General features: G+C 34.7%; 2 protein-coding genes across 4 annotated transcripts; both read left to right on the top strand.

Annotated features, from left to right (window-relative positions):
- The first annotated feature begins 630 nt into the window (after positions 1-630).
- LOC126699960 (uncharacterized) lies at positions 631-7436 on the top strand. Of its 2 annotated transcripts, none has more exons than XM_050397938.1 (12): positions 631-986; positions 1353-1451; positions 1571-1628; positions 2397-2477; positions 2614-2685; positions 2774-3021; positions 3125-3196; positions 3889-4005; positions 4092-4173; positions 4337-4383; positions 6250-6331; positions 6978-7093. In XM_050397938.1, exons 1-12 carry the CDS (start codon positions 766-768, stop codon positions 7020-7022), a joined length of 1224 nt encoding a protein of 407 aa, XP_050253895.1. In that variant the 5' UTR covers positions 631-765; the 3' UTR covers positions 7023-7093. The 2 variants fall into 2 exon arrangements, with proteins under 2 accessions (XP_050253895.1, XP_050253894.1); XM_050397937.1 differs by lacking the exon at positions 6978-7093 and adding an exon at positions 7099-7436 and having other exon boundaries at positions 634-986.
- A 2108-nt stretch (positions 7437-9544) lies between these two features.
- LOC126699959 (histone acetyltransferase MCC1) lies at positions 9545-19367 on the top strand. 2 transcript variants are annotated; one of them, XM_050397935.1, is made up of 6 exons: positions 9545-9760; positions 14189-14404; positions 14476-14620; positions 14883-14982; positions 15066-15294; positions 19050-19367. In XM_050397935.1, exons 2-6 carry the CDS (start codon positions 14298-14300, stop codon positions 19234-19236), a joined length of 768 nt encoding a protein of 255 aa, XP_050253892.1. In that variant the 5' UTR covers positions 9545-9760; positions 14189-14297; the 3' UTR covers positions 19237-19367. The 2 variants fall into 2 exon arrangements, with proteins under 2 accessions (XP_050253892.1, XP_050253893.1); XM_050397936.1 differs by lacking the exon at positions 9545-9760 and adding an exon at positions 11697-11960.
- Positions 19368-24430: the final 5063 nt, after the last annotated feature.

Below are 24430 nucleotides of genomic sequence, written 5' to 3'. Positions count from 1 at the left end.
TTTTACACTTGGAAAATATTTTACATTCAACCAAACGCAGCCTTAGTCTAAAATATTTTTATGAAAACAAAGTCAAATAGATAATAACAATTGTATAAAGATAAAAATGTTAGACAAACTTATCAAAATAAAATGATCATAGACTCATAGCTACCCATATTGGCAATAAATATTCATAATGAACTATCATTTCGCATTCAAAATTTGAAAACTTGTAGAATAAAATTATAAAACTTTATGTATTATTATTATTTTTTTCGATAACTTGATATATTCAAATTCTCTTTTTATTAAAATTTTGTAATGACCACCTTAAACCAAATTCCTAGAGCCGCCACTTTCAATGACATATCAAAGGCATATTATGATGAACCTAACGTCCTAACCGCGTGTTGCTGTGATGGTTTTGGCCAATTCGCAATATATAATAAGGTGATAAAAATAGACCAAAACCACGCTGAATCACACCAAACACCCTAATTATGCTCCTTAGCCCACCCCCACACCCCCCCCCCCCCCCCCCCCCAAAAAAAAGAAAAAAAAAAAACGCATAGAACTCGAGTTTTTAAAGTTGAGTTCCATTAAAAAAGAAAAAAGAAAAAAGAAAAAAGAAAAAAGAAAAAAGAAAAGAAAAAGAGAGTGTGTATTATCCCTTTCTTTGATTAATGTCCATCCGTTGGCGCCATTTCCTTCCAGCACGACTAGAAGAAGAGCAGTAGTGCAGAAGTAGAAGTAGAAGCAGAAAGCGAGTATTGGAGTCCCACCATGCTCCTCGCCGTTCCTGATTGCTTCACTTCGTTCCGTCACAACAAGCCAACCACTACCACCTTTCTCTTCCAGCGAGGGCGGCGCCGGCGAGCCTCCCACTCAGTGAACCCAACTCGGACGCGTCGCCTCCAACTCTGCAAAGCGACTTTGATCACCAACTCCGACTCCTTCGAGGTCGGTCGATTACTCGGCAGTTATGGCTTCATGAACATCACTAGGTCTCTCTCTTTCGCCTCTTAAACCTTTTCAATTTTCGCCTTACTTTCTCTGTTTGGTTCCCGAGAAAATTAAAAAAAAAAAAATACAAAATTTTCTCAGAGGCCTGAATTAGTCTCATTTAAAACAATAATCACTTTACTTTTGAAATTATTTTAGGAGACGCTGTGTTCATCATCATGAGCAAGAAGTAGTCTAATCTATTAATAAAATGCCATTTCTTATAAAAGAAAAAGAGTACATTTTGGGTTTTGCGGTTTGAATAACTCTTTCTTTTCTCTTTGTTAGGTTACTTTTTAGAGTTATAGTTGTGAAGTCAATGTTGATCTCAATGTAATGGTAAAAGGGTATTTTTCTTGCCTCCACAGCTATTCGGGGTTCCAATCAGGTGCAGATACTGAATATCCACCCGGAGATTTGGGGCGATTAAGAGTTCAAGATGTGGGAGAAGGAAATGTAAAGATCAGGTAAATTTTAAAGGAGGATGTTATAAATGATCATACACATTTTGATTATGTAAATAGATAATGCAGCAAATATGTTATTCTTCTTGATACTGATATTGTCCATGGCAGTTATTTTGTAGTCTTTATGAAGGGAGAGTCTCTCAGGGTCCACTTAGAGGAACTTCAGTTCTTTTTAAGGTGATGTTGTTATGGTTTTTTCTCTCTGTGTGTGTGTGTGACATTTATTTCATACATACTCTCAAGTCTCAACCATTTCAACATGTCTTTATAATTAACAAGGATTAGTATGTTAAAATAAAGAGAATGTTGATGCACAAAAGATGTAGCCTTTAACAAACCACGATTTGTATTTATACATAAAGTCTTTGGCTAATCATTACTTAACAACTAAAAGAAAATCCCTCAAATTCTTCAAGATAAAAAAACACAATGCTAGTTGATAAATAACCTCCATAACATGTTACGCTCTTCAATTATTAGACAGTTCTTCTGCATAGCCCAAGTTAGAGTTAAAGGCATGCAAATGATTGAAAAATGAGTCATAAATAGCTTAAAATAAATAACATCAAGTGAAGGTTGTTTTGCCCCTTTTTGTTTTGTTTTGTTCAGATAGAAAGTTGCCTGCATTTTTGGGCTCAAATATAGTCTAGCCATCTAATGATATATTATTGCAAATGGTCTCTTTGTTGTTTAATCAAGTATAACTTACCCCCATTCAATCAATGTATTTTCCCTTTTTATTAGCATCATCCCATTTAAACACTCAGAAAACAATCTGTTTTAAGTATACTTTTTTCCTTTTTATTTTATTTTAATTTTTTAAGGAAAAAGTAAACAAGTCTTTATTTACAACTTAATCTGGTAGGCTATACTTCGATACCTCAATTTAATTCAGTTCTCTAGACTCAATATACTCTATTGAAAATAGCAATTTTACACATGAAGGTTTATCCTGGTCAACGAGCTGGTGGTATGGAGGCTGATATGATGGCTGCAAATGAGTTGAATGCTCACACTTTCCTTCAAGTAGGAAGATGCTTTTCACTTACTCTATAAATAATTGTATAAGCCTTCCCTTAATTGCACGTTGTCAGAAGCACTGAATGGTCCTATTGGCTATTTTTTTTTTTTTTGGGGGGTGGGGGGGGATCATTTTTTGCAGAGCAGTTCAAAAGGTATCTGTCAGAATCTCCTGATACTTGTTGGTGGGTTTGAGACAAAAACTGGGGAACAGGTTTGTTATGTGATATCAATTACATGTAAAGTGTTTGGGTGTTTTTTTTTTTGGGTAGATACATTTACAGTATAATTATCCTGCACAGTGGCTTGCTTTCCGTAATAATGGGAAATATAGTGCCGCAGACTATGCAAAAGTTATGAGTGAAAGAATATCAAAAAATCGTGCACTAGGAGAACAGATGTCTTGGAATCAATTTGAACAAGAGCTAACAATTAAACGCAGAAGATATTTTGTCCTTAAGCTTCTTCAGGGTGCCATAAGAGGTCTAGCTTTCATGCATGACCAAGATAGATTACACCAGAGTCTTGGACCATCTTCTGTTGTTCTTAAGTATGTATTATGGAAATATTCAATTTGGTTCTTCTGTATGATACTATTAGGATTGTGTTAATCCATTTATATGCTACTCAAAGTTTTGGCTTATTAATGACAGTACAATTGTAGAAAGAGATGCTGCTTACTTAGTTCCACGACTTCGGGATCTAGCCTTTTCTGTTGACATTGGGTATGTAAATGGTATAGTTTCTTTTTCTTTTATTTAAAAAAAATTGTAATTTATGCTTCAACATTATGTTCATAAAAAAAGGACTCTACTTTATTAATTTGGTAAGAAGAATTATACGAGTTCTGTAGGTGTATCCTACAGAACAGGGATATGAATCCCATAAATATGATCCACCCTCCCCCTTATCCGAAAAAAAAAAAACTGCAATTTGGTCATTTACCTTTCAGAAAGAAAGTCATGTTTCCTGGTTTTGGGAATCCCAGTTATGGTATAAAGTAACCAAGACGTTCTGTTTCTTATGATATGTTCAGATGAAACTAAAATATCTTTTGGATGGAACTCATGAAAATTCTTTGGAGCTCTCTAAACTCCCCACATTTTTTGTATACAAAAAATTAAAATTAGAACCATATTTCTGCTTCTGTAGGATTTGTTCTTTTACATTTTTGTGATAACATAATCAATGTTTTAGGTACTTGGCCTTGTTGAGGGTCAGGGAATGGAAATTTCTATTCTGAAATAATTCAATTATTGTCACAATACATTTCTTGCAGAAACATCACAACTACCTCAGGAAGTAATATCTTTCTTTCCTTATTTGTTTATTTAATTTGCAAATTATTGCTTAAAATAAAATTTCGGGTACAGTATAACTTAAAATAGTTTTAATATCCAACACATTTCCTTCCCAGATATTCATCTCTAGATGAGGGTCGAGGAACACTCTCGGAGGGACTTTGGAGACGAGCATCTGCTGCTGGTGCCTTCACACCAATGGAGAAAAGAGCCTTTGGAATAGCAGATGATATGTAATTTATTGAAACATGGTTTCGCCTTAGTAATTTGGTTCAGCTACATATTCCATTTTACCATTTTCTTTCTTGTTCCCCTGCAGATATGAAGCAGGTCTTCTTTTTGCATACTTAGCTTTTGTTCCATTTTGTGAAGCAGGCATAGTGGATAGCCTTTCGTTGCAAGTAAGCTACTATTCTTTCAGTTTTTTTTGTTTTTGTTTTTGTTTTTTGTTTATTTATTTTTATATTTGGGGTTCATATTGTTCTTTCTAGAAATGTTTTTATGTTTATAAATGTGATGTTAGCAAGTCTTCTAGATCCTAATTGTTTATTTGTGAACTTGCAGAGGCTTCTGGAGAGCACTTTCAAGCTTGATGTTGAAGCTACAAGAGAGTAAGATGTCTTCTATATCCTAGAATTCAAGTACTAGTTATGATGTAAATGAACTATGGCCTTGACTTTCAGAAATGGAGAATAAACTCCTCCCCTCCCCCCTTTTTCGGGGCAACACTTGAAAATCGGAATCTAGTTGTTAACGGAATTTCCTTTGGCTCTCTTAGACTTTTGGTTTTGTGCTTTAATGTATTTGCTTCAAAGTCTAGGTCCCCCCTCCCCCCATCCTCTCTCTCTCTCTCTCTCTCTCTCTCTCTTCTAAGCAACACTTGAAAGTCACAATCTATTTGTTTAGAGAACTTCCTTTGGCTCTCTTAGAGTTCTGGAGTTCTGCTTCATTGTCTTTGTTTCAAAGTCTAGGGAGCTCTGAAATTATTATCCCTTTCCTTGAATCAATACTGCAAATCACCTACAAAACTACAGATGTTCATGAATTATTCAAAAATAACTTTCTAGTAGCATTGCCTTGAGTTGGAATGCATGTTAGAATAATTTTTCTTCAGAAGCATGAGAGTGAAATTCAATGTCTAGCCATAGTGGCAGTTAGAAATGAACGCATCACATCTAAAATAAGATATTCATCTTCTGGCGACGGACATGAATGGAGGGAGAATAATTCTCTACAGAATTAGAGTTTCGAAAGTGTTGGGAGAAACGATAGGAAAGCCTTAGTGAAAAAAATATATGATGAAACTAAAGCAAATTGTAAATAATCTTTTGAAGTTTATATGAATGCATTATTGTTCAAATATGGATGTAACATGCATACAAGTTAGTTATCCTTTTGGCTCTTCCTTTATCTACCTTTGTGTATAGCGTGGCATCCCTTTTTGCCTTTTTTTAAACGAAATTTTTACTTATTGTTATTAGGAATTGTCTTTTAGGATCAACTGCATTACCTTAACTGTGGGTAATCACATTGATATCACAATATGACAATTTTACTCCTATTACATAAATGCTCATAACACTCCCCCTCAAGTTGAGCATATATATATATATATATATATATATATATCATATAATCTTAGCTTGTTACATAACATATTCAAACGAGTCTTGCACACAAGTTTGGTTAACATATCAGCAACTTAAGCTCCTGTAGAGACATAGGGGGTAGTAATGACACCCCTTTCCACTTGTTCATGAACTAGATGGCAATCCAATTCTTTATGCTCGGTACACTTATGAAACATAGGATTAGATGCAATATGAATTGTGGCCTGATTGTTGCAATACATAGTCATAGATAACTTAACCTCAAACTTTAATTCTTCAAGAAGCTGCATAATCTACATCAGCTTACATGATGTATTTGCCATGGCTCTGTACTCAGCTTTTGCACTAGATCGGGATACAACACTCTATTTCTTACTTTTACTACATACGCTAAATGTTAATTTAGGTCTTCTTCTACCTTTTTTTCCCTTTGACTTGAATCAACTCACTCTTCCTCTTTAGTACATTGATCGTTCTCTTAAACACATGTCCAAGTCATCTCAAGTGACTATCCCCCATTTTTTTTTTCAATAGGGGTACCCATTTTCTTAAGCAAAAATGACCATGTTAAATTATTACTGTAAACATCCAATGTCATTTGTCTCATTAATATGAATATTTTGTGGTTATATGATTATTGGATTGACCCAAACTTGTCTTGGTAGATCTTTTAAGCGTTGTTCTAGTTCTTTGTGTATTTTTTCATTTAATCAGGAGAGAATTTGGAAATTTTGCTTATACCATTAACTACTCAGCTTTGTGGTATTTCTTACATGTATGATTACAATCTTTCTTGCAGGTATGTTTTGTTTTTTCTCTTTAGCTTCTTCATTATTGTTTTATTTTTCTTTTTTCTTCTTTTGGCAGGTATTGTTTAGCAGATGATCGATTACTAGATGCTGTCAAATTCCTGGATCTTGGTGATGGTGCCGGTTGGGAGTTACTCCAGGTTTAATTGCCTTTTCTGACTATGATGAGTATATCTTGGTGCACCCATTATATTTTTTGTCCACATTCTGGATACTTGTACAAATGAAACACGTACGCGACAATAAAAATAATTAGTTAATATATGAACATCTGTAATAGATGATATATTGTTCCAAAAAAAGTTACATCAGTCACTGTGGAGGAAGACCAAACCCATAAAAGAAAAAAGAATAATAGGAACTTTTTAGATTGCTATAGATTTTGGATAGGCTAGAATATTTTAGAAGGATATAATTCCCAGTCCAGAGCAGTTTGAATGGGTAAAGCAAACTATATATGATGACACTTTCAATCAAAAAGATGATTCCATTTGCTTATAAAATTGTGGTGTGGTGGGTACCTCTCATATAGGATATTCAGTTCCACCTGTACATTTAATTTCTTCAGTCTAAACTCCATTACTCAAATGTTTCATTGATTGGTGAACCATATTTCTATTGTGTACAAAATAAGGTTTTTAATTTTTTTTTTTTTTTTATACAAGGTAAGACTTAGAAAAAAAGGAACAGTGTAATAGTAATTATGTTTTGTTTCCCTAGTTTCATTTTTCCAAAGTTTAGAAGCTCCACATTTATTTTATTTTATTTTTCTTCTTAATCTTTCAGTGGACTCGGAATTTCTATGATTTGTTGCCAGGTCATTTTTACTGAAATGATGCAGAAGGTTCCCTTGTAGAATTCAAAGTTATTTCCATTGTGTTCTAAAAGATTCTTATTCTTGGCATAGGCAATGCTGAATCCTGACTTCAGAAAACGGCCAATTGCAGAGGCCGTGCTCAATCATCGGTTCATGACCAGCGCCATTCCCTGAGTTCCAAATGTCATCTCAACTTGGCTTGTTTATAACTCCGGTCGATCCAAAATATCAAGGGGACTTGGAGAAGCTATTTTATCTTAAGAATGTACAGAAGTTAACACAAACAAAGGGGAGGAAGCAAGATGCAGGAGTTGGCTGGATCAGAATCTAAACTTCACCATGCTACATGTAATAATTGTACAAATAGTGAGTCTCCATTTCCCAAACATCAAATTCTACTCTTGATTATTTATCATTTCTCTATTAAAGATGATTGTTGTGAAAATAAACCCATTTAGGCAAGATTAAAGAAAAGAGAAGAAAAATAGACACGAGAATTTTCGCTATATGCCTACGTCCATTGGCAGTGACAAAAAAAGTTTCACTATAAAATATGGAGATTACAATAGTAACACACAAGCACTCTCGACCCAAACCCCAATTTAATTCTACTTTTCCCTTAATGAATTGCCGCAGCACTAACTTAATATATATACATACATTAAGTTGGCTAGGGTATTAACATTGCACAAGGGTTACTATAGATGGCTATATTACAAGAAGTATTCTATGTTAGACCAAATTATAGCCACCGGCTCAACAACGATGATGATGTTGTGTTGGTTATTTGATTAAATTCATTGTACTGTGTCTAGCTTTCAATAATTGCATAGCTTCAATTACAAATTAAGCTTGATAAATTATTTTGAGAATAAATGCCCTAAGGGCAATGATAAGGAGCTTTTTTTTTTTCAAGAAATAAAAAATCAAATTGTATACATATATTCAAAAAAGGAAAAACTACACAATCACATCATGCCTATAAATTAATGAATTATTAACAAGTACATTTCCTTCTTTAAAAAATGTGAAAAACTGTGAGCTCATGAATGAGTGGAAGTATATAATTTCTTAACCTATACCTTAAGGTACTCCTTAACAGTACCTTTTTAAGAATTATCATTTCCTCTGGTAATGAGTAATTAATCAAGCTCCATCCTCATTTGCAAGCAAAAATAACAAAGTTTGATATCGTACTTACTTTTTTTTTTGGTTGTTCATAAGTATGATATTGTACTTACTTGATAGAGTATTAGCTATTAAACACTAGGTGTATCAAAAAAAAAAAAAAAAAAAACTATTAAACACTAGGGCCCCAAACAAGGTCAATGATGAATTGATGAGCATATGATGAACTTGCTTTCTTCTAGTCGACAAACTTGTCCAATTAATGGGGACCAAGCTGGCTCAATTTCCGAAGTAAAAAAAGGAATGGCACAATGAATGATCACAAAAGTAAAACTTTTCTTTCTTTTAAACTAGTGGTTGACTGATTTTTATTCTTATCATCCACTTGTCTATCATCACTTTTTTGCTATGAAAAATAATGGAAGAAAGAGAGAAATAAATGAGATTTTTTAAAGAATAAATTCCAATGCGCACACAAAAAAGAAATTCTATTTATATCTGCTATCACAATAAGAAAAAAGAGTACTTCTATTTAACTACATTCACAATAAAACAAAAAAAAAAAAAAACTTTTATTATTCAAAATGCTATTATTTATTAGAAACACTATATATATACATAGAAAAGAATAGCCTTATCTCAAAAAAAAAAAAAAAAAAAAAAAAGATAAAAAAAGAAGAAGAGAACAACCTTAATGTCGGCATTTTTTTTTTATAGTTTTTTTCATTTCCCATAAAAGTTATGTTAAAACTTTCCTAAAATGGATTGTTAATAAGCGCCCTAATGGCACTCGTTAGTATAACACTTTTAGTAAATATTCAGTTTTTGCAAAAAGTATTACGAAAAAGCTTTTGCCCAAAATTATTTTATTATGTGCCTATTTTGGAACTCGATCGAGTTTAATATACTCGTGTTTCAAGCCCGGTTGATTGAAAATACCACATTAGACAATGTACACAAAAACCTATTCGCTCGAGTTCCAAATGGGTTATATAACAAAATAACTTTGGGTAGAGACTAAAAACTTTTAAATTATATTTTTTTGCAAAAACTGAATATTTGAAGATTAAAAAAAGCTCCTTAATGTCATAAAATGTTTTTTTTTTTTTTTTTGGGTTGCATAGAAGTAATTTTTTCCAATTTATAAATCGAATTTAAATAAGAAAAAGAAAAAGAGAGAAAATATGAGGGACATTTTGGTCATGAGAAAGATTAATACTTTTTTTTTTCTTTTTTCTTTTTGATGGGGATTTATACTTTATTCAGCAAAAAAGAAAAAAAAGAAAAGATTTATACTTTACTGCATAGTGTTCCAAACAAAATTCTTTAGAAAATTAAAAAGACCATAACTGTAAAAGTCGTGAATTCCTCGGAAAAGCGAAGTATAAATAAGGATTCTTTGTTTCACACAAACTCAAAAGCCCCCCAACAGTTATTAAGGAAGGTATCCTTATATTAACAGAAAAATTATACGCATAACAAACCAAACCCAACCCAACTCATCATTTTCCTTTATTCTTTCTCTTTGTTCTTCTTGTTTCCCTGAACGATCCCTTTCTCTTTCTCTGTATCTATTTCTCTCTGGGCTTCCTGTTTGTGTTTTTCTGAGCCAGTTTCCAATGAGGTAAGTGGGTCTGATTCAATTTTTATAACTGAGATCTCATCTGGGTATTTTTATTTTTATTTTTTATTATTGAATTATTGGTATTTCATGAATTAATTTTGGTTGAAATTTAATGGGTATGGAGTAATTTTGATTAAATTTTATTGGGTTTCTTGAACTTTGGATATGGTAGTAGTATGTGTAATTTTAATGGTCAATGGGTTCTACAAAATTGTGCTGTTAAATCTGAGTTCTTTTGGTGTGTGATTTGATCTCACTCTGATATTTAATGCTTTGTTTGTCTGAGAAGAGTGAGCCTTACAACTGATGTGTCATAATCACAACAACAACAAAAAAGAAAGTAATTTAAACGTTTCGTTATTATGTTGCCGTTCTAGTTAAGTTGAGTTTAAGGAAAGTGAGTCTTTATTGGGAAATAATACTGTTTTTTGTATGTCTTGTACTTGATGGGTGTGAATCTTAATTATGTTATGGAACATTCATGCTTGACTGTTGTTTGACTTTTAGCCGTAGGTTTGATCAATTTATTTTATTTTATTTTTATTTTTTGCTGAATTATTTTGATTGAAATTTGAAAGTTATGATGGCTTGAATTTAGTTGCTTCGGGTTGTGAAAACCTGCATTTGTTCCTTTATTTAAAAGCTGTCTTGTAGCCAAGAGCCTTGTAAGTTGTAGCTTAACTGGTTGGTGCCTCCTGGAGTTTCCAATGGTGACATCTGGGTTCAATCCCCCCTCTCCCAACTATCAAATTATCAACAATAATAAAAAAAAGCTGTCGTGTAGGTTTACCTTTTTTTTTTTTCCCTTTAGTGGCTAGGGTTTTGGTGTGAGTTAGGTCAGGGGCGGTAATATAATGTTAGTTTGGCTAAAGAAATGTATTACTGCATGGAACCATTAAGGTTAGGCTATGGGTCAACCCACACAAGGGAGTGTATTTAGACCCCTTATTTTCTCGGTCTCATAGGCATAAGTTCCTTAGTGGGTTGATGAGTTACATTGGTATTATTGTTCTTTTTCCTCTCTTTCTTGCATTATTGGGAGAAATTTGATTTTTCTGTTTCTTCTTACATCTTTTTAACTCAAATAAAATCTTTCCTTAATGACGAAACCCTTCTTTTAAAAGGTTCTCAACCCTAGATTTACAATTCCTCCTAAATCATAACCCACCACAAAAACATGTAGGCAAATTCCGTAATTTTTCTTACATCAAATTTGTTATAGAGCCAAAATCCCACCACAAGTTCTTTGCTAAAATTTTCTCCATTAACCACTTGAAGAAATTTCTCATTCAAAACTGTGGTCACCTTGGAACAAAATTCAAGGTTTCAAGCTTTTTCTCAATATTTTGTAGAAACCAAGAAAAATTTGTATCATTTGAATAAAATTGTGTTTTCAATTGAAGTAAAGCTAGAAAATTTGTCTACTATGTGAGAAATTTGGATGAGCTAGCAGTTGTTATTTTGAAAAAACATCCTACTAGAATGATAGTTGATCAGAACTTAGATAATTTAATCTAGAGCCAAATTTATCCTTACCCTTGTTGGCAAACATTGCATCTATTACCTCTTCAAAATTTGATGGATATAGTCCTGCCAATTTGCCACCATTGCAACCTTAATTGTATGTTGGTGCAATGCGTCAAAGTGTTATATTAAAGAGAGAAATCCAGCCTTACAATTCACCACACATTCAATTTCAAGAAGAGTAAAAAAAAAAAAAATGCATTACAAGTACAATTAAGACTGTCTAACCCGCATAGGACTTGGAAAACTCACCTAACCCGGAGGTGCCTAAGTCGAAGACTGCTCAATCTGCCATTCTTTGCTCTTTGCCTCTCACTTCGGCTCAAGCTTCACTTGAGATTTGACGGAGATCATGTTTTGATGGCCCAATCTTTGCCAGATGTAGCAAGATCTCCACCAAATCATAAATGTTGATGAGACAATTGGGGTTTCGATTGATGTGACCGTTAGGGGTGGTTGAAAATCCACACAGTCGTGGTCAGTAGCAGGTTGGGCTCTTAGACCTGTCACGATTGGGTTGGTTGTCGCGTTGACACCAAACCCTAGTCTGACTAACCTGAGGACACACCTAAGGACAATAGAAATCACAAAGGAGTAAGTTGAGCATAAGGTTGGTCATGGAAAATTCAAGACCAAGGAAGATATTGATGTTATTGCTATAGATCAATTCAAGAAGGTTTGTAAGCTGAAATTCCCTTTAGTTATTGATTTTGTCATTCCAGATGAATTTTATAATATGGTGGGAAAATAAAATTTGTTATCATTAATGATTTTGAAGGTGATTGAAGAGTTGGCGAAAGTTTCAATTTCAAAGTCTTATGCTTTAACACTTTAAAACTTGAGGCCGATTTTATTTTATTTTATTTTCCAATTGGAGAGAATGATGCAGCCATCAAAAATTAATTTGTTACTACTTCACAAATTCTTCTATTATTAATTAAAACCAATTCAGTTTATGATTGGTTTCATTCTAGAAAGCACGGGTGCGGCTCTAGGGCCACTGCACCTGCACCGGACACTCGGCGTCGCGCCGATTCGTGTTCTTTTTTCTTTTTTTTGGTTCGTTTCCTGATTCAGCTCCGGTTCCGGCCAAAACCGGCAGAGATTGGCCAAAAACAGCTGAAATTGGCAAAAACTGGCCGAGAATTGGCCAAAATACATGTTAAAAAAAAAAAAAAAAAAAGATAAAAACTTGAGTTGATTTCTTATTTAGTTATTAAATTATTATATATTTGTCAAATTATTTGTAGGTTAAACAACTTAAATTGAAATTACTGAATTATTTGTAGTTATTATTGCTCTTAAATTGGTATATGTTTATCATTATATGAAAATATATTTAATAATTTGTAAATAAAAATATATTTAATAATGTATTAGTAAAAGTATCCCGCTGCACCTGCACCTTACTTTTTCAAAAATTGCCAAATCTCGCATCTGCATCTGCATCTGCATCCGCACCCGCACCTGAACTTGAACCCGAATCCCGTGCTTCATTGGTTTCATTGATAATTCAACTAGTTGAGAAATTTACCCTAAAACATGATATTTTCTTAAATTTACCCTAAAACATGATATTTTCTTAGTGTTTTAGGCAACTAAACTTAGCACTGGTAGAAATTTTTGTTTCCTTCTATTTTCTAAGCACCAAAAATGCTTTTATTTCTTTATTTTATCAATATTTTCAAAGCAACCATGGATTTTCAAAAAGGCATAAAATCCATGTCTGAATTATGAATTTTAAGACTACAACTTCATGGTACAGTGGACTTAAGAGTTTGAGAGGAAATAGGTGGTGTGGTTGGTGGAGATTGACAGTGGGAGAGACAGAGGGAGCTGGTTGATGCTATGCCAAAGATGCTGGAATGAAAACAATGTGTGGCTGTTGAGAGAGAGAGAGAGAGAGAGGAGTTTGGCTAGGGGCAGATGGAGGGGAATTGTCTACAGTAGGGGGAGTCAACTCTGTTACTATTCTCAATTCATCTACATGGCCTCCAATATTTCTAGGCATAGTAGATAAAAATTTCTGATAAAGCTATGGCAGATATGGTTCATTTAGAATTAGGTACCTCCATATACCATCAATGGCTTTCTGCTGTAGTTTTGGAATTATTCATACTCATCTGCACCATTGCTATATAAACTCAATCATTAAACTTGTGTGGCATCAAATGGTTTTAAGGTAATACTGGCTGTCTTAGACTTCCAAAGTGTTTATTTAATAACAATTAGAACTTCGAAGGGAATATGGCTCTAGCTTGGGATCTCCTTAGGGAAATGGATTTTTTTCCTGAACTTTGGAATATTAGAAAAGCAAGATTATCAAAATGGATAGAAAAGAAAAATTCTACTATCAAGTTTTTTGATCAGACAAGTAAATGCTAATAGATCTTTTAGAACCTCAGTTTTGCCTGCTACATGATGACACCATAATTTGATTATGATTTCCTGTGATTTCTGGTATCACATAGGAGCAAAGATGATGAGTGCAGGTCAAGATGTTATCAATGCAGACTTTCAATATTTTTAGGGTAAATAGAATTTAATAACTAATATAATGCAGCTTAACATTTTTTGTTTCACAAGAAACTTGGGAAAAGTGTTCTCTTTCTATTTGTTGACTCCTTAATAGTCTTCATCAACTCTGTTATTCTCAATATTCACTTGATAAGTCTTTTGATCAAAGTAGAGACATTAAAGCACAAATGATGATGATAGAAAAAGCGTGAATACTGTAGGACTTGTCAACGTGATGCATACTAGTCTAATTTTTGAAAGTTTAATGGACTTTATGCTCCTCACATACAACCATGACATCACACTTTCTGTTCCCTCTGTCCAAGTGTGTGTACAATATGTAATATAATCATAAGTAATTAATGAAAAGCATAACGTCTTTCACAGTTTTCTTCTACTGCCTGGCCTTTGTGGCTGATCTGGCTTAAATGGAAGTTCTTGGACAAATTCTGTGTGTATATCAGACCTTTGCTGGGGATTTATAGCACAAGCTTCAATGGTAAACCCTAAATTGTCCCACCGTGCAAGTATATGCTATAGGCCTATAGAACCCTCTGATCGTGAGATTTTAGAGCAAATCCATTGTGATTTGTTTCCCATCAGGTAGATGTTCTCATTTGGTACCTTCATTGATCATAGGCTATGGTTTTTCACATAATAATGCTAACCTTCAGGTATGAGTCTGAGTTCTTTCAAAATGTTGTCAACGGACAAGATATTGTATCGTGGGCTGCTGTTGACCGCAATCGGCCAAATGGTCAAAGTGACGAACTTGTTGGATTTGTAACTGCACGAATTGTTCTTGCAAAAGAAAGTGAGGTGAGTCTTTGAACTTGGTGAGCTTGCATCATTTTCACTTTTGGATGAATACTTAATCTTTTTGTCCAAGTATCTTTATTGCAAGTCACATTATAACAACATACTGGTGTTTGTAGAGGTGAAGCCCTTATTCAAGTTTTTACAAATATCTAAATGAATTGTTTTTGTTGGTGATGATTTTTTTACTTATTAAAAAAAAAACTTTTCTTATGATTTTTTTATTGGTTCTCTTAATTCATTTCAAACAACATTGGCTTTGTAGATAGGGGATATGCTCAGATATGACCCATCAAAACCAGATCAAACTTTAGTCTACATTCTGACACTGGGAGTTGTAGATGGCTATAGAAATCTTGGCATAGGTAGGAGTTCGTTTTCCCTTTTGATAAAACTCTGGAGAGTCCTTAGTACATGACCAATAAACTTATTCCTTTTGGATTTGCAGCGTCTTCATTAATTCAGAAGGTCGTAAAATATGCCTCAAGTATTCCAAGTTGTCGAGCAGTTTACTTGCATGTGATTTCTTACAATGATCCCGCAATACGTTTGTACAAGAAAATGTCATTCCAGTGTGTAAGAAGGTTGCAAGGTTTTTACTTGATTGGTGGTCAGCATTATGACTCATACTTGTTTGTATACTATGTAAATGGCGGTCGTTCTCCTTGCTCACCACTGTAAGTACAATACATTCTTTATCCTTGATCTAGTCTATACATCTTATGTAATGCTGGGAATGGCATAAGACTCACCTATCAAAAAAAAAGGGAATAGTATAAGACTCTCTTGTACATCTTATGCAAAATTGGTTGCAGAAGTCATATTTAAAAGGTAGCATAAAACTTTCTTGAACATATTGATCACCTGCCATAGAAAAAAAATGGGATAAGCCTGTAGGTTACCTGTAGCCCAACTTTTCATTCTTTGCCATTGGACTTTAATATATTGCAGATTGTTGTTCATTATCATGACTATGAGGAATAGGGCAAACACCATGACTTAGAAAAGATCTGAAAGTAATTTACTTCCACATCTAGGAATATAACTTGAAGAATTAAGACAGTACTTTTGCAAAAAGGTGCATGAAAATAATCAATTATGGACTTATAATAATATTAGCAATGTATAAAAAATCTGTTGAGAATTTCACCCTTGGAAGAAAAGTGATGGGAAGTTAATTCTAACTTAAGTGAGGAAGGATTATTGTGTCTAGGAGCTCTAGTTCAAATGGAACCTCCTTTGATGGAGTGTAAGCATGTAGAAGCTAAATCTGAAACATACGGATAACACAACTCTTCTATAAACCTAGCTTTGCAAGAACTTTAGGTAAGTAGGCAAGGGAAAGAAAATCTCCATCTCAAATACTTTATAAAATTTTAACAAAAAAAACTTCATTTTCGTTTTACAGGTTGTAGACCAATATAAATGCACCATAAAACTTGATTACCAAGTAAAAACATTTTAGAAGAGATCCTAATTGATACCTTATCATATTTGGACCCTAATTTGACCAGGGAAGCATTAGAAACACGTAAAATTGAGTAAATAATAACCTAAAATCATGAATTTTTAAAATTACATAAATATAAAAAATTATCGTATGCTTGATCAACCAATCTGCATCATTCTCCCCGGGTTATGAGTTTTGGTGGCAATCTAGTACCTATTGATGTGGTGAGAACTTAGGTCTAGTGTAGAAGAAGGGGTTAAATAGAAATTCCAGCAACAAATTCCAGCAAAGAAAAAGAAAATAGGATTGAAGTTGGAACAATTAAATATCAATTTCTAGGCTTAAAGAGCTCAAGGAATATTCAAGTCTGAAATTTCAGCTCATGAGTTGATTTTTCGGTTCCTTCGAAAACTGAGTATTCTGCTTCCACCAAATACTCCGCATTAGACTTGAATATTTCTTGCAGACTTTACTTGGGTGGATAAATGCTTCCAGTGCTTTCAATTTCATTTCTTTACCTGATTTGCTTGGCAGTTGTACTTTCCACGCATCTTAGTTTTTTCTTTTTCTTTTTTTTGGATTTCCTCAGCACACTTCCTGTGTGCTTTGGCTCTTTGTAGTTGGTTTTTTTTTTTTTTTTTTTTTTTCTTTCAATGAAGTTTTATTATTGTTATTATTTTTTTTATAAAGGCTGCATAGAATAATTTAAAATAAGCTATTTATTACTGCTTTTAGTGACTCTATAATTTAGCCTTTCATCTCAGATATAACAATTAAAATACTAAAAACATTTTCTCAAAAAAAAAAAAAAAAAAAACTGAAAACATAATAATAAACTAGCCTCTGAGCACGCACTTTGCGTGAGTGTGTAGAAGTCTTAGAAAATAGGACCTCTCTACAACATCAATTACTGCTTCAAAAAACCCAACTTCATCCACAAATGCATAATACTCATCACACCCCCAAGTATTTTATGATTAGAAAATGTAGCAATCCTAAATTATAATGAATACAAATTATTAACTTTAGGAAAATAAAAAAGTTAAAAAAACTGTCTCCCACTAACCCTGCAGTTACACAATTATGTGAATAGCATAATATTTCAATTACAGGTTAATGACAAATCTTACTTGGAAAATAGTTGGAATGGGCTACAAAACACGATGAACTATCATCATCTTTGTCACTGCCTAGTGAGTTGGGGTGGATGCAAATTTCAAAAAACATTTTGATTATCTATTTTTGATTTAATTTGGGATTTGTTATATATTGTAATTATGTAATAAAGCAGAAGTAAAAAAAAAAAAACTAAGAAAAAAAAACTAAGTATATACTATATACATCTCCTGAAGCATACCACCAAGGCAATAATGCATTATTTTCTGCATCACCGGCAAGTTCCAAAAGCTTTGGCACAACTGAAGCAACAATTGTTGTTGTTGAGCCTTTGACATCAAATCAGCAGTTAAAACAGTAATATCATCATCAACCTTAATTTCAAGCACACATGCCCCTCTATATGATCTTCCCAGTACATCTACCCGCACAGAATCGGAATCACCGGAGAAGCAAAAATCAAAAACATAAAAGTCCAATTCAATCTCAAAAACATTTATAAAATCTGTGTTTTTATTTTATATATATAATTTTTATTTTGAGAATCCAATTTATAAGTGGATAAAGAAATTTGAAAATCTATAGGAAAGTAGCCCTATTTTTTAGGCAATGTTTTAGTGGGAGTTAGTGTTGTATTTTTACTGGATTGTCTTTTAGTTTTGTTTCTACTTAAACATAGAGATGTAGGGGCATTTTTGAACCAAAAAAAAGAGAGGAATCCAAATAGGGGAAGCCCCTTAAATAGTAGCATAAATAAAACATAACATATAGAGAAATAAAAGACAATGGACTAATATGCCTTTTGTTTCCTTTGGGCTTAAATTCTCCAACATTGTCTCTCCTTTGTAAGAGCAAAAAGGAGGGTGAGGCCATGGGTTTAAGACCCACCGCGTGCGTGTGTAACTTACCAATAAATAAAAAGGGTGAGAAAGGGTGGTTGTACTTTCTTACATGGTTTTAATAATTTGTATCTTATGTCTCAAGGTATGAGATCCTTGTAAGGAAAATGCTTCTGTGAAGTACTTTTTTTCTCACTGATTCCTTAGTTCTAACTTTTATAGTGTGTAATTGATGGGGGGTTTTTATGAGAGGAAATCATACCTTATGTTATGGGTTCCAAAGGCTGTCTCATCAACTGGTTGAAATTTTGGTGAAGTTCTGTTAGATCATGTCTATTATATTAAGAAAATCTTGCTGTTTTAAGTTTTCATATAGTCATTTATGAAGGATTCATAACAAAAAGGATAAAAAAGAACAGAGAAATTAGTTTATGTGTTTTTTTTTTTTTTTTTTTTTTTTTTTAAATATATGTTATGTATAGAGACAACTATTTTCATTAACTATAAATGATATGGGATAATGTAATTAAAAAAATTCTTGAAATTTTTTAAAATGAGAAAATTTTATTTATGAGTACATAGTAAATGATGAAACATGAGTACTATTAAAAGTAAAATGTTAATTAAGACTGATAGAATCACTGTGATTGCTCTTATTAATTAATACCAGTGCAACTAACTCAGTTCGTGCCAAGAGGCAAGCAACCTTCTGATTTGATCTTAAATGTATATGTCAATTCTGGTATGGTCTTAAAAGTAAGAAAACCAACATTTGCAAGGCAAAATCTACTGGTATCACTGCAAGTTCCACCGATGATTATCATTTTAGCTTCTTTTTGAACCGATTTTATTTAATTTTTTATTCTTTTCTTGTTTTTCTTGACATAAAAATTGCATCAAATGCTGTATGATATCCTTGTTAATAGTTCTATTTGCTGCTTTGTGTCATACTGTCAAGGTTTTAGGTTTTTGATTTAATTGTTAAATGCATCACTTCAAGAACCATAATCATTCTTTTATGTTTCAGAGAGCTAGTTACCATCATGGTGAGTTATATGAGGAGTGGTTTGAAGACGGTGGCTGCAAAGCTATACAAGAATGAAGATAGAAAGGTCCCAAAATGGCCCAAATGTAAAGAAAGCCATTCCCTTATATCAACAACGCAGCACAGAAGAAGTTTGACTACTGAATGTAATGGGTGTGAGTGTGTTTGATTTGTTACTCCTGTAGATAAACATTATACCTTACTGCTCCTTTTATGTGTAGTTATTCTTACAGCCATGAAATAATTTCTTGTTGTAATATACTCTAATGTTTTAAGGTAATGCCAATTTATTTTTCTTCATTGAAACTCTCTACTGAAGGAACTCAGGAAATGTTATATATGGCCTCATATAGTTCTTTATATTTTAGGGTAATTTACAGTAAATTCTTTGTTTGAGCACTTACTAAGTCTGAAAATGTGCACTTCCATGGTTTGCTAAGACAATGCATAGATTTTAGTTTTGAAAAATGCAAATCCTATGTAACTCCTTTTTCTCAAAAAACGAAGAAAAAAGAAGGTACCTCTCTCTCTCTCTCTCTCTCTCAAAATGGTAGAATTCTTTGACTTCTAAGGATTCTTTATTCTTCCTCTATGCTAAGTGCTTGGTAGAAATGCAAGATTGTTGGTTTAGATGTGGAAACTTGCCAATTTAGTGATTAGCAAAAAAAGAAGAAGCCAATTTAGTGTATTTATTTATTTATTTTTAATTACTTGATGAAGACCACGTCACTTTGATTAGGAGCATGATGAAGACTAAAAAGCTTGATTGCTTATATATGGAATTCGTGTCCTGCTATAAACTTTGGGTTTCACGTGGTCTCGCTAATGGTATTTAGTTGTACTATACTACTAATTTTTTTTGAATAGATACTGAATGTTATTAACAAACTGAAGAAACATACACCAAGGAGAAAAGACACGGATACACAGAGCCCATAAGGGTCTTAGCATTTTGACCTATCAACTAGGAGCAGATTGTGGAGCCAAGGAGGATCAACCCATATCCAAGTCCTTATATCTCCGTGCTTCTTGTGACCTGGGCTACCTCATATGCTACCTTGTTATACTCCCTTTTCAAATGGTTCACTCTCCAACTGCTAAATGAAGTCAGCGTGATAAAGGCCCCTTGAATAATGGTTCCCATCTCTCCATTGAAAGAGCTAGAATTCACTGCTTGGACAACAGTAATGGAATCTGACTCAATAATTATTTGTAGGAGGTGTAATTCGCTTACCAGCATGATCCCTTCCTCCAAGGCCAGAGCTTCAGTGACTTCTACAGAATATGTAGCAGGCAGTAGCTTGCCTCTTGCTGCAACAACAGCACCCCTACTGTCTCGTATCACTACTCCAACACTAGAGGGTCGTTCATCCTCTGATGTGGCCCCATCCACGTTAATTTTGTACATACCTGGGGGAGGTGCTGCCCAGCCAACATCAGGGGGCTGTTGGCTAAGGAAGCTAGCTATTGTGGCCCCTTTGTAGTCGCAGAGAAGTCTCTGGGCATAACCCCAGATTTGCAAGGAAGGAATACCATTAGACTCACGGACCACTTGATTTCGATTGTACCATACTAGGAGTGACAAAGTAAGCTCAAACCTATTTGCCCACCCAAACTCATCCACTCTAATTAAACCCAAATCTACCCAATTATTAGTTGGGTTAATGGGTATCAACCCAATTAGACCCAGTGTTTATTGGATTTTAACTAAAGACCCATTGAGCCCCATTTAACCCAAAAACAATATAGCCAAATTCAACCAAACCCTCTCATAAATAAATAAATAAATAAAAAGCCCTCAGAGATTGATGCCGACGCCGACGCCAACGCTGGCGCCGACCCATACTTCCGCTGGCGACGCCGACCCATTGTCTCTCACCACCACTAAACCCACCTAATCACATCTCTACGCCGCCTCATCCCTCGAGATCAACATCTACGATTGCTCCACGAGATCAAGGTCCATTCATCTGTCAGCTCATTCAACGGCCAGGATTCCTCCTCCGGTCTAGATCGAGCATTCCGACGTTGTCACTGGCCTCACCGTTAACATTGAGTTCGATCTATTCGGTTTTATCTATTTCGGTTTTGACTTCCGATCTTCGTTGTGTTGAGTTCGTTAAAGCTCACAAGGACGCCGTTAACGCTGTAACGGTTTTTGAAGACGGGATGGTCACTGGCTCCGCCGACGAGCGAATCCGGGTTTGGGCCAAATTGTTTAGCACGCCGCTGCGGATTTGAGAAAAGTATTTTCTTTGTTTTTTCTTCCTAGGAAAGTAGAGTGGAAAAGGAAATGTTAGGTTTTCACTTTAATGGCATTTTGGTAATTTTGATAATTAAGTAATTGGGTGAGTTGGGGTTTACCCATAATAATTGGGTTGGGTTGGATTTGGGTTAGAAGCAATTAGGTAAATGGGTTTTAATGGGTAAATGAGTTTTATATACCCAACCCAATTATGCCCACCCCAAACTCACCCATTTAACACCCCTATACCATACTGACCAAGCCGTGGTGAAGAGGACTTCTAGATCATGTGAGGTGCCAACTTCCAGAATATGCATAGCAATATCTATTAGGTCATGTTTTTCAACTAGTAAACTAATAGGGCATGTTTGCCAATACCACCATACCTCCCCTATCTTTTCACAAAAAAATAGGGCATGTATTGTACTTTTTGGCTCCTTCCTACATAAACACATCATTGTTGATTCCTCTTCTTCCAAGGTTTAGTAAAGTCGAGAGGCCATTCATGCAAGCTCTCCAAGCAAAAATTCTGACTTTAGGAGGGATCTTAAGTTGCTACATCTTTTTCCACAATGGGGTTCTAGTATCACCAGTTGAGCTTTCACCTCCTTCTAAATTTTCAACTATAGGGAGGGCAACATAATAGGCACTTTTTACAGAGAACTCACCTCGTCAATTTCCTATCCATCTGGCCAGTTTCTTGCCCACCTTTTCTTTAATTTTTTCAAACACTTGATTCTTGGATTTTCCAATGACAGATGGGAGACCAAGGTACTTGTTGGGCCTAGAGTCTTGCATGGGCCCTAGAATTTCCAAGATATGAGTCCTTGCTTCATGAGCTCTGTTATGGCTGAATAAGATTGAGGACTTGTAAGTGTTGACTTTTTGCCCTGATGATGCTTCATATTGCTGTAGGATTTCGACAAGTTTGTGACACTCTTGGCTCTTTGCCCCACAAAATAATAGGCTATCATCTGCGAAGAAAAGGTGAGTGACCTTGGGGCAGCCCCTACAAATAGAGATACCTTTGAGTACATGCTTGCTGCTAGAATCAGCAATTAGTGCCGAGAAAGCTTCGGTGCAAAGTAGAAAAAGATAGGATGATAGTGTATCACCTTGCCGAAGCCATCTTGAAGGAACTATGCTACCATGTGCTTCCCCATTTATCAAGACAGAATAGGAGACAGTAGAAATGTATTTTATAATCAAACGAATATATTTATCATTGAAACCCAATCTCTTCATTACCTTTTCGATAAACATCCACTCCACTCTATCATAAGCCTTACTCATATCTAGCTTAACTGCCATGAAGCTCTCTTTACCTTCCATCTTGTGATCTAGATAATGCATTAGTTCAAATGCAACTAGAATGTTGTCAGTTATTAATCGTTCAGATTAAAAAACACTTTGATTTTCTTAAATTATTTGGGGTAAAACAACTTTAAGGCGATTAGCAAGCATCTTTGATATCAACTTGTATGCCACATTGCTCAGGCTAATAGGATAAAAATCTTTCATCTAAGTGGGGTGTTTGGTTTTTGGCACTAGAGTTATATTGGTTTTATTTATATCAGCCATAAACATATTGGAATTAAGAACATTGAGTACCATATTTGTAACATCAGGGCCAACAATATTCCAATATTTTTGGTAAAAGATACCTGACATACCATCTAGTCCAGGGGCTTTTGTTGTATGCATTTGAAAAAGAGCCATGCAAATTTCCTATGCTATAAACACTTGGGTGAGGCTATCATTCATCTCGCTAGTTACTTTAACTGGAATTAGGCTGGTGACTTCTTCAATTCGGCTAGGCAGTGTGGTAGAGTAGATATCCTTAAAATAGGATATAACCATGGCTGCAATATTAGCTTTGTCGTCACACCATTTTCCTTCCTCATTCCATAACCTAGAAATAGTGTTCTTCATTTTACGCTCTAAGGCCCTTGAGTGAAAAAATTTTGTGTTTCGATCTCCCTCTCCCAACCACTGAACTCTGGATCTTTGTAGCCACCAAAGTTCCTCCCCATCTAGTAACTCATTGATTTCCTTCCTTAGCCTATTGATTTTTGCTCCATTCTATCCCTTTCTGTCTTGTTTAGTTAACTCACTAAGAGCTTTCTTCTTTTGTTGAATCTTCTTTGGGATGTGACCAAAAACTGCATTGCTCCATGCTGTTAAGGCATTCGCACATCGTTTAAGACCATCTGCAATGCCACCCAGAGTGCTCAAGTCTAAGCTCTCATTCCAAGCTTCCTTAATAACTTCCTTACAATCAGCTCTTCTGGTCCATAATGCTTTGAAGTGGAATCTACGCCTTCTTTGTTGGCCCATAATTGAAGTCTCTGTCAGCAAAAGAGGGCAATGATCAGATGTTGTGTCTTCCAGATGCTGGACTTTGATACTGTGGAAATGGTTGAGCCACTCTGTTGTAGCAAAAGCTCGATCAAGTCTCAGATACACTCTATCTTCCCCTTCTTGCTGGTTGCACCATGTAAAGTTTGTGTCACAATAACCCATATCCTTGAAGCCACACCTGTTGATCACATTACATAAACTCTCCATTTGATGCTGAGGTCTTGGGGGACCTCCCAATTTTTCCTCACTTGAGAGAATTTCATTAAAGTCCTCAAAGCACATCCAAGGTAGCTGGAATTGGCTATTCAAAGTATTTAGAAAATTCCATGATTCTTTCCTTCTATGAGTTTCTGGGTGCCCATAGAACCCAATTATTCTCCACTTGAAACCGGTTCCTTCCTCTGTTACAACAACATCAATGTGATGCCTTAAGAAGCTTTTTATCTCTAAGTCTACCTCCCTCCTCCAAAACATTGCTAAGCCTCCACCTTGTCCCTCTTTCTGGACATAAAATCTATTTGCAAAATTAAGTTTCACCTTCACTCTCTTTATTCGAGAGATTTTCATTTTTGTCTTCGCTAGAAAGACAATTTTGGGATCACATTGTCGCACGTATTTGCGCAACGCACCAATTGTCCAGGGATTCCCAAGCCCCCGGCAGTTCCATGCTATGGCACTCATGACTCTCAGCAGTGCTGTCCAACAGCCACCGCCGTTTTAGAGAGTAACTTGTCATTGTGTGCAGGCACTTTACCTG

The sequence above is a fragment of the Quercus robur genome, chromosome 9, assembly GCF_932294415.1.
Source record: "Quercus robur chromosome 9, dhQueRobu3.1, whole genome shotgun sequence".
NCBI classification, from domain to species: domain Eukaryota; kingdom Viridiplantae; phylum Streptophyta; class Magnoliopsida; order Fagales; family Fagaceae; genus Quercus; species Quercus robur.
Note: the sequence above shows the minus strand (reverse complement) of the source record. Positions and strands in the feature narration are given on the sequence as shown.

Coding starts and splice junctions, on each gene's coding strand:
- LOC126699960 (XM_050397937.1), top strand. CDS start 766: ATGCTCCTCGCCGTTCCTGATTGCTTCACTTCGTTCCGTCACAACAAG. Junction 1,452..1,570: donor GAAGGAAATGTAAAGATCAG/GTAAATTTTAAA, acceptor GTTATTTTGTAG/TCTTTATGAAGGGAGAGTCT. Junction 3,022..3,124: donor CCATCTTCTGTTGTTCTTAA/GTATGTATTATG, acceptor TATTAATGACAG/TACAATTGTAGAAAGAGATG.
- LOC126699959 (XM_050397935.1), top strand. CDS start 14,298: ATGGTAAACCCTAAATTGTCCCACCGTGCAAGTATATGCTATAGGCCT. Junction 14,621..14,882: donor TTCTTGCAAAAGAAAGTGAG/GTGAGTCTTTGA, acceptor TTGGCTTTGTAG/ATAGGGGATATGCTCAGATA. Junction 15,295..19,049: donor CGTTCTCCTTGCTCACCACT/GTAAGTACAATA, acceptor TTTATGTTTCAG/AGAGCTAGTTACCATCATGG.